At 42.5% G+C, this 13224-nt stretch overlaps 1 protein-coding gene across 2 annotated transcripts; it reads left to right on the forward strand.

Annotated features, from left to right (window-relative positions):
- Positions 1–117: 117 nt before the first annotated feature.
- On the forward strand, positions 118–7568 carry LOC127767215 (BRCT domain-containing protein At4g02110-like). 2 transcript variants are annotated; one of them, XM_052292481.1, is made up of 11 exons: positions 118–335; positions 447–536; positions 619–723; positions 1075–1176; positions 2199–2283; positions 2760–2844; positions 2955–2999; positions 3167–3279; positions 3355–6154; positions 6321–6537; positions 6675–7567. In XM_052292481.1, the coding sequence occupies exons 1-11, from the start codon at positions 237–239 to the stop codon at positions 7245–7247; spliced, it is 4314 nt and encodes a 1437-aa protein (XP_052148441.1). In that variant the 5' UTR covers positions 118–236; the 3' UTR covers positions 7248–7567. The 2 variants fall into 2 exon arrangements, with proteins under 2 accessions (XP_052148441.1, XP_052148440.1); XM_052292480.1 differs by having other exon boundaries at positions 3167–6154; positions 6675–7568.
- The last annotated feature ends 5656 nt before the right edge of the window (positions 7569–13224 follow it).

Genomic DNA, 13224 nt, shown 5'->3' on the forward strand with positions numbered 1-13224 from the left:
AACTCGACAAGAACATCGAGGCCCACGAGGCAGGTCGAAAATTTCCAATTTCCCTCCCACAGACCCAAAAAATTGCCCAGTTTCCCTCTCTCTCCTTTCCCCTCCCCAAAATCGAAATCTTCCCCGGTAAGACACACGAAGACGCGGGCGCGAACACGGAGGAGGAGAAGTAGAAATCCCCAAATCAAAGGGACAAACCCTAGCCCCTGCTCCGATCCAGACGCCCCCTCGCATCAATGGCCTCTCCCATCAGCGGCAGCGACGACGATGACGAGCACCTCTTCGCCGGCGTCCGCTTCTTCCTCGTCGGGTTCGACCCCCTCTCGGAGTCCCAGGTGAGCGCGTAGCTTCTCCCCCCCGGCCCGCGAGCTCGGGGGTTTCGCGGTGGCTCGCCTCGGTTGTCTCTGGGGGATGATGTTTTGGTACTTTTGGTGGCGTTCTCGCAGTATCGGTCGGAGATGGTGCGGCGCAGCGGCGTGGACGCCGGGAGGTTCGGCAGCGGGTGCACCCACGTCATCGTTTGCGGCCTCGTCTATGTGAGTCGGGCTTACGGTTCTGTGTGCTGATGTGCTGGCGACTTCGTTGGGGGGCCATGGTGTGATTTTGGTTTTTGGGCAGGATGACCCGGCATGCGTGGCGGCGCGGGCGGAAGGGAAAAAGGTCGTCACCGAGCTTTGGGTGGAAGCTAGCTTGGATCGGGGAATGCTTGCCGATGCCGATAGGGTCGGTCTTTCTGCTAATTGTTTGCGTATCTTTTGCTCCTATTTTCGCATCAGCCACAAATTTGTTTGAGTTTTTCTATAGTTGTTGTGAGATACCGGAAGATTGTAACTTCCTGTGATACACCGAAAAATTTAACCTCCAATGATGTACTGAAAATTCTAGCATGGCGTTTCTGAGAATATGGTACAGAAAATAAAATGGTATTTCAATCGGACTAGAAAAACTCAAGTTGTTTAAGCTCGTTTAAAAAGGGTGCACCTTTCAATGCAGTCATATGGCCGCTTTTGTTTCCATATATTGCTGGTTTAGGTTTTTGAAGCGGCACTGCAGCACTGATTGTTCTTTTTCCAGGTTATGTATTGGCCGGTGCGAGATTTGAATGGAATAGCAGGCAGTGAATCATTACGCATTTGCTTGACGGGCTACCAAAGAAGTGACCGCGAAGATATAATGGTAATAAACAAACTTGCTAGTTCAAAATTCTGCTGCATACGGTTTTACATATAATCTACCGTTCCTTGTGTTTTCTGATACTATTGTTTATTATGTGTCTTTAATTGATTTATTGTCACACCATTTTGAAATTTTCTGTCCTGAATCCTAGAATGTTGTTTGTGGTTTCTTAGCAGCGTCCTAGATTATCTCTGAAAATATTTGATCTTACTGCAGTTGAAATCTGAGTGAGTGTTTCCTCAACATGTAACAGTAAGGTTAATATGCTTCAGGAGCAGATGGATATCTCTTTGCTTAGTTGAGTAGAAAGAACTGCGTTCCACCTATTAACAAGTAATGAACAGCTGCAGTAATACATTAATATTATGTAATGCATGTTTCATCTATCTGACATATTTGTACAAGGGGCAATGGATTGCTTTGGGTGTTTGCATTTCTTTTACCTCCTAGTTTCTTTAGATCTTTATAGACATAATTATTGCTTATTTTTTCCTCTGTAGAAACCCCTGTTATTTTGAGCATATTGTAGAAACCCCTGTTATTTTTTCCTCAGTGCACTTGGTTCTGTACGCTGATGTTTGTGTACATATTTTCTGTGGACCACATCCTTAAGCAAATCTAGAGATTTATAAATGTCATTGCATTTATTATATGTACGCTGATGTTTGTGTACATATTTTCTGTGGACCACATCCTTAAGCAAATCTAGAGATTTATAAATGTCATTGCATTTATTATAGAAAAAAATGCTGGATATAAGAGGAATGACTCTCATATAGAAATTTATTAAGAGAGAGGTGAGGCTCGAACCTGGGTCGGTTAGCCCACAGCTTGTGGTGCTAGCCAGAAGACCCATGGGCCTTTCTCTCATTTAATATAGAGTGAATGGTGTTATATATCAGGAGTTCAAGAAAGTATCACGTTGCATTCATACATAATCTTTAATATTGTTGGATTTGTGGTTGCCCAATTATATTTATTTATAGTGAAGCATTCCTTTTTTTCTCCTTTTGTTTTTGCAGAGCATGGTTTCTTTGATGGGAGCGCAATTCTCCAAATCTTTGAATCCAGACGTAGTCACTCACCTTATTTGCTATAAATTTGAAGGTTTGTTGCTACTCTTAGCAGTCCATTGGTGCTACATATAGATAAACATACTTCACATTAAACTTGCATTGTATTGCTTGTTTGTTCGGCCAGTCTTTGACCATGTAACTTCATCATTTCTCTCAAATTTGGACCATGTAACTTCAAGCGTTTTATTCATTTTCTTTTGTTTGTTATTTGTGAACCATGTAGAAACTAATCTCATGGTCATGGTGGTTTTTTTTTTCCATTTAGGCATAGTAGTATACAAATGAAAACCTTCAGAAACTTTTGAATGTATATCATAAAAAATGTTTTTTGCTGGTTAGAAAGCATCCAAGAAAATATTATTTCCTCTAGTATGTTGAAAAAATACCAGGGCATGCCTATCAGAAGGACTGCTAACGATCATCTCTTTCTACACGTATATATTTATGATGAAACAAAATTTTACCGTATCTCTTTTCATGCCACATCTCAGTTTCCAAATGAACTAGGTGAGAAGTATGAGGCTGCTAAAAAGGCGAAGTTGAAGTTTAACTTTAACATCAAACTTGTTAATCACCGGTGGTTGGAAGACTGGTATTACACAGCGTCCTTTCTTTACCAACTTCAGTTGAAGTAAACATGTTAACCAGATTATTATATAATTTAACTGTTCCCTTTTTGTTTTTTTTTTAAAAAAATGGCAGCTTAAAGTGTTGGAAAATTCTTCCAGTAGATGATTACAGCAAAAGGTATGTAATCCGTGCTTGCTTCTTTGAAGATCTTTTTTGAACCTGTGTTGTATTCCTGTGTTGAGTTCTCAATCCACTGTAACTCATTGTAGGGAGTTTGCTTGTTCTAGTTTGGGAATCTATTTATGGATTTCTCATGTACTAATGCTGACTATTTATTCTTTCAGTAGTTGGGAACTAGAGATAATGGAGGCGCAAGCCAAGGACTCAGAAGATGAAGAAGATGTAGGCCAAAGATCATTTAGAAATAAGATTGTCAGATCCACTCTGAACCCAAAAGGTAGTGCGGGAACTTCTGCCAACCATGTTGTGAATGCACCAATTCGGTCACTGACTATTTCGAGTGGTAATATAGGGATGGTTTTGGAAAAACAGCCGAACATTCCTGGAGAGATCAGGAAAGCAGAAGATGCTGTCAACAGGATACATGATGTCGCAGCCCAAGGCACTCCTAGAACTAGATTGGCAATGTCTGCTAACACTGATTTTAGCACACCCAGTCAGATTCCATTTATTCATAGTGATAGTAGAGGGGATGCTGCAGTAAGAGATTTGAAAAATGCAGATCAGATCCAGGGGAATAAACACAAAGATGTTGGCACAAAGACACTTGATGTTACATCCGGTGCATCAGGCACTCCATGCTCAAGCAAGATGGTTGTTTCTGCTAACCATAACGTGCATTCCTTAAACAAGACAAATTTTGTGGAGGATCATGGCGACACTGATGCTAGCAAAGCTGACTTGACCACCCCATCCAGAGAAATTCTGCTTGCAAATGTACTTGATTCATCTAATGTTGCCAGAGGGCGAAGTCAAGAGGATTATGGAGCCACATGTACTCCTGATGCAGCAGTTGGTCAGTCAACCATTAATGACAATGTCACCAATAATAATATTGGTTTGAAGTCAGGAAACAATGCTTCGCTCAACATCAACAACAAAAGTTCTTTGAAACCCTTAGAGAAGTCGGTACTGCCTGAACAATATTCAGCTAACCGTATAGGACCACTTCAGGGGGCTGAGGGGAGCATGATGAGAGCTGATTCTAGTATCTCGACAGCACGTAAGGGAGATAAAATAATTGCTGATCTAGCTGGCGTCCAGGTTCTGAAAGGTGGTGAAAATATACAGGATGAGAATGTACTGGATGGTGCATATTCCCAAAAAAAGAAGTGCTCCATTTCCCCAGTTTTGTTCAAAGTGCAAAATGGAGATACGGGGAAAGAAACTGGTGCGTTGAACTCTCCTTCTGCAAATAGGCTTAGTGACACATCTGAACCAGCAATTTGGTCATCTGTAGGAACAAATCCAAGTGAAGCTAATAATGTTGATTTGGGAAAGCAACAGTCTGGCTCGTCTAAATCAAGATCTAGGACTGCACTCAAGCATGGTAATCTGGTTGATGGAATCAAGCTCCCTGAATATTCTTCAAGTGAGACAAATGCGCAGCCTCCACCGAAACCAAAAGAATTGCTCGCCACAAGCCTTTCAGCCACTGTTGACGATGTAAAGAGATGTCCAGATTTCTCTTTTCAAAACAAGGATGGTGATTATGCACAAGATAGTGGTAATGCATTGAATCAAGATGGCTCGCCACTGATGCGCAAGACAGAAAACGTTCTTGCAAAGGTCAGAACATCTGACATATCTTTACACAGTTCAAGGAAATCAAAACTTGTTCCCTCTTCTGGAAATGGTGATACTGAGATGTCTGATGCACTTGATATTGAAAAAAATAAGGCAGCAGTGGCTTCAAATTGCAAGCCTGAGAAAGTGGTACCTGATGAAAATATAAAAGCAGACCAGCTTAAAGACTTTCCAGGTACTTCAAACAATGTTCTGCGCCAAACAGGTTATTTAAAGAAAGTAGCATCTCGTAAAGGAATGAAAGCAAGCACAAAGAGACCTCGTAGTGCTAGCAAGGTGGTTGATGAGCCAGTAGTTGACGATGGTAAGACTAAGACAGTGGTTTCTGAGTCAGAGCCTGATAAAATGATTGCTCACAAGCACATTGGTGAAACAGCTAAAGATGGCCCTGATAGTGTAAACGCAGCAGAACACAGAACAAATTCTTCAGACAAAGTTCTTACAGATGGAGCGAGTAGGATTTCCAGAAGACTGCAGAATGTTCACACCATGAAAAATGATAGACATGCAGCTTTCAACTTGGAATCCAGTAAGATGATTTCTGAGGAAAATACTGGAATTGGGATAACCCCTAAGAAGTTTGTGAGTAATGCAACTACTGAGGGACATCAAACGAATTCACCGAAAATGTTACCCAATACCAGTATGAGGAATACATTTGCCAAGAGGTCTCGGGTATCTGACACCAAAATGACTGGTGAATCATCAGCTGATAAAACTGAAACAGTGGCTGGCAAGTCACTATTTGATGACTTATTTCCTTCCCAAAACATTGATCACCCTAAAAAGGTTTCAAGTAGTGCAAGTGCTGACGGCTGTGGATCACTATCCTGTAAGAATGCATCGCCTGCCAGAGTTAGGAATGCAGTTGCCAAGAGGAAAATAAAAGCTCTAGAAGACAAGTCAGACAGCAAGCTTGGAAAAATTGGTGGTGCCATTGTATCTGCAGCTAAAGCTGTGGCATCAAGGGGAATTGAAGAAAGCTCATGCAACATCAACAAAGTAAGTTCTGATCAAAATTCTGTGAAGACCGATGGAATGAGAGATGTATCTGGATTATTTTCGAGTGATACTTCTGTGATAGACAGGTCAGAAAATCTGAATAACTCTAAGTTGAGATGCAGCAAAAGAAATAAATCTCTTTCTTTAGACCATGAAAAGGAGAATATGCAAGACAATGGTACTCTCAGTTCTAAATCCAATGGTAGAACTGCTATTATGAATTCCAACTTAGATGCAAATTCGATGAAGCACGGTGCAAATATGTTCAATGAGCCCAATAGAATAAAAGGAAACGGACCTGGCACCTTGATCACGCCTGAGCCTACATGTTTTATTTTAAGTGGACATCGCCAACAGAGAAAGGACTATAGATCAATACTTCGGCGCCTGAAGGCACGAGTTTGCAGGGATTCACATCATTGGTCATACCAAGCGACACATTTTATTGCCCCAGACCCTCTCAAGAGAACTGAAAAATTCTTTGCAGCTGCAGCAGCTGGCAAGTAAGAACTGCAATGTTGATTCTTAAGATTTTATTTTGAAGTGGGCAGCTATATTAGCTTATTATTTTATATTTTTTGCTACATATGCATCTGGCTTATATTTTATTTACATGTTATAATGCTACATGCTGATGCACATGACTAATGTTCCTACTTTACTCAATAGATGGATACTGAAAACTGATTACTTGACCTCTTGCAATGAGGTTGGCAAATTGTTGGACGAAGAACCATTTGAATGGTCTGGTACAGGCCTTAATGACGGGGAAACAATCAGCTTTGAAGCTCCCAAGAAATGGCGTGTTTTGAGGCAGCAGATGGGCCATGGTGCCTTCTATGGGATGCAGATAATTGTATATGGACAGCTCGTTAGTCCATCGCTGGTAAGACTTGTTAGTCCAAGCAGATCATCTGAGAGCACAACTTCACCTTTTTCTGAAAGAAAAAACAATAATACATTGATGCGCATTGTGATCCATTCTCCATTTTAATCTAATTTTCAAATTTCCTTCCATTCCAGGATACAGTAAAGCGTGCAGTACGATCTGGCGATGGCACCATCTTAGCAACCTCGCCACCGTACACACGGTTCTTGAACTCTGGCGTCGACTTCGCTGTGGTATCTTCGGCCATGCCAAGTGCAGACGCATGGGTTCAACAATTCATCAGTCACGATATTCCTTGTATCACTGCTGATTATCTTGTTGAGTACGTCTGCAAGCATGGGCATCCGCTCGACAGGCATGTTCTCTTCAACACAAACGATCTGGCCAACAAGTCCCTCAAGAAACTACTGCAAAACCAGCAAGAGGTGGCCACAGATGTACTGAAGCCACAGGAGGACGGAGATCCCGACGACCTGAGCTGCTCAGCGTGCGGGTGTACGGACCGGGGCGAGGTGATGCTCATCTGCGGCAACGAGGATGGCTCGACCGGCTGCGGTGTAGGTATGCACATCGACTGCTGCGACCCTCCCCTGGAAGCTGTCCCAGAACATGACTGGCTGTGCCCCCAGTGCGAAATGCCCAAAGCGACGAAGAAATCTGCGTCACGCGTAGCTAGCAAATCGAGAGTATCCAAGCGAAAAAGGTGATTTTTCTGCCTTTTTTTTCTGCTTTCACCCTGTTTTATTGAACAGAATAAACGGTGTGTTTATTTTCGTCCGTTGTAAAGTTTTTATCAGTGGCAGAGATGCTGTCTCGGCATTTCTGAGTGTAGTTTTTTCTCATTCTGCTGCTATACAGGCGTGTTTTCCTCATGGCTTATGTGTTCAATGATTCGTTAAAGCGGATAGCAAGAAATTTTTTGATTCGTCAAAATACTAAAAGTCGGTTGATTGATGAATAGCTTCCTGAAGCCATCCCGTTTAGAGCTCATTAATCGCTGATCAACCATTGTATCAGCTTTCCTCTCAGAAACAAGAAAATAAAATAAAAGGAAAATCACTTGAGTGAGTTGGGCCTTGTAGCGTCTTGAAAACAGAAGTGGCTTAACCCAAAACTGTACAGTTTTTGGGCCGAGGCAAAGACCAACGCAGGCTGGACCACTCCAACCTCGCCCACGGCCCACCTTCTCCTAGAATCAGAGCAACGCCGCGACACACGTCCGTGCGACACCGAGCACGAAGCGTCCTGTACCTGCACGGCAGCGCGCGCACCCTCTAGTACAGAATAACCGAGCCGCCGTCGTCACGCTATCTCATGATTATCACCTGCTCCTTGCCTTCAGCACTTTCCATATCCACCAAGAGGATGCGATCATGACACCATGCAAAGGATAAAAGGAGCACGCTACTGTTCGAACATGGAAAAACCCCGGGAGTGCAGTCACTGAGCCAACAAAAAGGCCCTGTGCATCACGGGCGGGGAAAAAAAAATGTCTTGCCTTGGAAGTAACAGTAGTACAGCAAAAGGGCAGCAGTGAAAGCTTTTACATGAAGCTCCAAAAAGCATGGCAGGTGATTTGGCCACAAAGCAACCCCAGTTTAACACACGCTCGATCATCTCCTCTTTTGTTATTCCCCGTTTCACCAATGAGGCGATTTAGGGCTTTTCTTTCTATACCAGCTTGGTCCTCATCTACACTCAAAGCTCGGCTTCTTTTTGGATCCCTCCCCCTTGAAACTGTCCCGAAAAGCCAGTGCAGCCATCACGCTCTCCCCGCTCTTCATCATGTGACGCGATCCTTTCCGTGCACATGTACTACTCTTCACTCGCTCGCTCACTCACTTGAAAAGAGAGAGGCAGTAAAGAAGGCGGCGAGAGATGGGACGCATTCTGGCTTGGCCGAGATCGGAAGCATTTCGCATCGGAGGCCATGATCTGCTTTGATCCGGGTTGTTTGCAGCGAGAGAGGAAGGATGCTGGCCTGAAATGGGATCGCATTGGCGATCGCGTCCTTCTGTTTGTGCTCTTGGCTGGCCCGTTTCTATCCGTTGCTACTGTTTGCCCACGCTCCAAACGGCCGGTGCAGGATGACATATATTCCTCTTGATCTAGGAGCGGCGGCTGTATCGATCCACCCAACCCTTAACCGAACTTGTGGGGCTTTATTTGGAAATCGACCAAACCACAGCCATTGCTTTTGTCTCCTGGCTCCTATGGTTTTCTTTCTCTCTTTTCCAAAGACAGTCCAATGTAAACACGCGGGCTAATTAAGGCTTGTTTGGTTTGATACTAACTTATTGTCATATGAACACACATACACCCATACTTCTATAAGCGTCTTCAAAGACTAGATGAGAATTTTCTTTGTACCAAAATATAAACCACAACTATTTTTTTAAAGATGTTTCATAACGCAACGAGTGCATTCATGCATGCAATTAACTAACACATTCTTTTCACTAAATTATTATTTTTTAAATCATTCACCCTCAAAATTTCTAATTCTATTGAACGCATGCATTGTGTTTATTAGAGTGATCCAAATAAAGAGTGATAACAAATGTTTCCTATTCTTTGAGTTAAGAGTGGTTGTGTTTTATATTTTGAAATGGAGAAATTATATCTTAAGATTTATAAAGTCACCACATGCATTTCAATATTGACGGATGCATCACTTACCACTGAAAAAAATAATTAGTCGTAAATACAAGCACCCGTGTAAAGTCTAGAACTACTATGTAAAACATCTTCTTATAATACTGTCTTTTTATACATGAATTATGGCCATGATTTGTTATATATCTTAGAAATAAAAAACATTTTGAGAGTACTGTAGAAGCGGAATTTTATAAATTATGAAAAATTCGTGAAATCTTGGAATGTAGTGTCATATTTTCCAAAATTATATAGTTCGAGCAACATGTAATAATAAAGCATACAATTCACCCAACAAACATATCCATATGTTAACTATGGGGTATTAGGATCAGCTGATCCCACAATCTTTTAAAACCACCCATAGGTTGCTTTAGTTTTACATGTGATTCCATAGAAACAAACAGGACAGCCCGACTAAATTTGAAATAGTGCTAATTGACCCCCCCCCCCCCCTCTCATAACCACATGGATAAGATTCTTGGCTCAGACACTGAATTCAGTGACGAAACAAACCCTGAATAGACAACTCGATCAGCGTTGCTAATCACCACACGCTGACGTAGTCACGTGTGACCAAAGTAACCCGGAAAAACAAAACACTAAGAGCGTCTCCACAATGGTAAAATAATATGCTCTCTATAAAACATGTACATCTCAGTAATAGACTCGATTAATAGTAAACCACCTTAATAGTATATCTATATTAGTATCTATAGCTCTCTCATGCATTGCCTCGTTTTTCTCTATAGACTATCTCTAAGTTAGTAGATACCTTTGCTCTCTCTATTTATTTAATACCTTCTAAGTAGGAAAATATGCTGATATGGATCTTTTGTAGAGAGGCTATAGATAATTATTGTGGGTGCCCTCACAGCGCAGCAGGCGGGGCGCAGGCAGCATCAGCCAGGCCAAGTACACATCTCAAGCCGCAAAACAAGTCGCCTTGCTTTGGCTTTGCTTTCGTATGTGGGAAAAGCGAGCGGCTCGCGCCCAAGTCAAGCCTCCGCCCCCCATGTGCTCCTCGCCTCAGTCGCACGTGCCCCGTCCGGCTCCCCCACCAACGGCCTCTGCCTCTCCCGGTGGAATCCGAGGCGCAACGCTACGCTGCTTTGCTCTGCTTTCCCTTCCTACCGATCTCGCCGTGACGCCGCTGCGCTTTACGCTGCCGCTCGCCAAACACCCAGCATCGTCTCGTATTTCCATCAATAAAACTGAAGTCTTAATCCAAAACGAGGCCTCCCAAAAGAAAGAAAAAAACATGTGTTGTGCTGGAGAAAAAAGGGGACGGAATCGCCAGCGGGGAAGATGCTTAAATGCAATTAAGCAACTCATGATCATTGGCCGTGTCGCGGAGCCGATCATGTGCCAGCGTATGCGGCAGCGGCAGCAGCAGCAGGCACGGGCTAATTATGAGCATTAGCTACGTTGGTTAGGAGTAAATATCTTCTTCTCCCTCCTTCCTCAGTGTGTGATGTGTGAGCCATGCATGCTCTGTTTCTGTGTACTGCTTAGATCATGGAGTTGTTGTGATCTACTAAATGGCAGCGTCCAAGATTGTGCTTCCTCATTTCCTGTACGCTGCATGCATCCTTGGATCGGAGATTGTAGTAGTAGTTGTAGTACCACTACTAGATTGTACAAAGATCACAGAAAACGAACCGGATCGAGTCCTTGAGAGCAAAGAATAATAATAAAGCTCACTTCCTACTATTAGCCAATATTAAAGCCAACACATATAATAAATTAGCTATAAGGTTGACTATAATTTTCTTCTCCTCTCTCTATCTCTCACTTATACATTAATTGTATTTGTCTTGGAGCTTGTGTTAAGCTAGCTCTTACATAAAAGCCAACACCCTTAACTTTTGTTACATCTCTCCTCCACATAAGTCTATAGCAAGTTTATAGCTCACTATTATACTTGATCTGAGAAGTAGTATTCCACATGTAATTAATTGTTTTTGCCCAACTTCTCTGATCTGTGTACTCCCTCCAGTACAGATACATGTCTATTAAGACATCATCACATGGTATTCCATGTACGACCTCTTTTTTTTTTACAAGAAACCGTAGGAGACGCTCCTAACGTGTTAGAATCCTTCAATAGAAGGGTATGCCGTATGCACACAAGTTATAAAAAAATACAAAAAGATTAAAGTAAAGGATTCAAAAACCGTTACGTACTGGAATCTATAGTCAAATACTTGTAAAACCGTTACGCATTTGATTTTCTTTTACATATATCCAAATATAAACATTTGAGAAGGCAGTGGCACATAAATAATTCGGGCGTTTGACGAGATGCTTATCCGGAATGACACACGCACATTGATGATCAACTGGAGGGAGTAAATGATAAGAGCGGTCAGAACGTGGATTCCGTCGTCTCCAACGATCGGTGGTAGCTAAGCTAGTACCTTCAACTGGCAAGCCGCAAGCGGGCATGGTCCTAGCGCTGTCGTCTGTCGACCACTCGACCAGGTCACGCACACTTTGAACTTGTTATATATGGTGGTATTACACGAAATCCTCGCTGTCTCTGCTTACATGCGAACAATTTCATAAAACCAAAAGCGATAAAAAAACGAGGGCCCCCGGCCAAGTCATATGCGGTTTGTGAGCAGGGATAGCAGACACTAGGCAGAGTTGTATCATGGATGGATGCATATACATGTTGTTTGGGAGACGCTGTTCACATGAGCTCCATCATGGCCAAAGCCAACACGGATCGAGAAACGGGACGCTCCTTCACATGACTAGCCGGGCCTGAAGGAAAGCCGTTTCATGCATGCATGTCTCTAGTTGCATCCACATATACTAGTATATTGTAGTACTGTATCATCAATCTCTGCTGTTCCCCTCTTCGTGCTCGTGCTTCCAATCAATGCGTGTGGCCTTAGATTCTTGCCCCCAAAATGACATGGTGCCACCACTGTAATACTATCGCAGTGTCTCGCATCGCACTACAAGTCTGCAATGTTGGTAACTTGATCGGTGTGTGTGTGCCCATGGATGCGTGTATATATGGATATATGTAAAGCTAGGGTACTATACATACTAAAAACTTATTTCTTTGCACTCGATTTCACAGTGCTTTTCCTCTGTCATGTGTTGATGCACATGTACATATGCTTTTCTTATGAGTTGGGCACACATATACATGGATGGAAAATTAGCCATTTGGCTCACCTTTTTTCCCCTTGAGGGAAGGACACACTACGCTATACTGCTGTGGTCCTTGCAAAGTTTATGTGGTACTCTTTATGTCGCGGCCATTGTGGTTGAGCATCCTTTACTGTTTTTCAAGTATCATACAACAATTTGATCTTGAGTGGTATTTTTCATGTCAAATATTATACAGCAAAGTTGTAGAGGCAGTTTGGCCTATAGTTCCTGGTTTGGGGTGCAGGGTTCTTATGGACAGTCTTCAGGGGCTTTGTAGAGAGCAAATAATATGTGCAACTTTCAATATCATAATTGAACTAAGGATTACACATATGAATTCAAAATGAGGTGTCTACTTTTGCATTCCCACAAGATGAGTGTGTCTGATGCTGGGGGGTGGGGGTGTTGTGACCACCATATGCTTGTCAGTGACTTTAATACAGTGGCAATTAGCTTATTTGGTTCTGAACCACAATGCACAGATATAGGTATCCTAGGGCTGGAGGTCTCCAGTATATTAAGTCCAATATTAATACAATGAATTAATTTTGTGGGCTGTACAATGGCATTGGGAATGGCCTCTTGCTATTGGTCAAATTTTCTGTGAAATTTTCTACTGGTGGAGCACCACTAGTTGTTGTTTAATTCAGCAAGTCAGATAGGAATACCAAACCGCACACTTGTGCTGCATGTTGAGACTGGTAAAAAAAGGTGAGTGTTTCTAGGCTGTGAGTGGCCAATAGAAGAAGGGATCTCTCTAGCCACCACACAACATATGCATGACTTGTATAGTACCCTTGTATAGTAAACTATAAGTAAAAGAAGAAGTGGTTTAGATAAGATAGTCTATGGGCCTTGTAA

Source organism: Oryza glaberrima, chromosome 3 (genome assembly GCF_000147395.1).
Source record: "Oryza glaberrima chromosome 3, OglaRS2, whole genome shotgun sequence".
Taxonomy (NCBI): Eukaryota; Viridiplantae; Streptophyta; class Magnoliopsida; order Poales; family Poaceae; genus Oryza; species Oryza glaberrima.

Excerpts from the sequence above, each read along its gene's own strand:
- LOC127767215 (XM_052292480.1), top strand. The coding sequence starts at position 237 with ATGGCCTCTCCCATCAGCGGCAGCGACGACGATGACGAGCACCTCTTC. Across the intron at positions 724-1,074 it reads TGCTTGCCGATGCCGATAGG|GTTATGTATTGGCCGGTGCG; the intron begins GTCGGTCTTTCT and ends TTCTTTTTCCAG. Across the intron at positions 6,538-6,674 it reads AGCTCGTTAGTCCATCGCTG|GATACAGTAAAGCGTGCAGT; the intron begins GTAAGACTTGTT and ends CTTCCATTCCAG.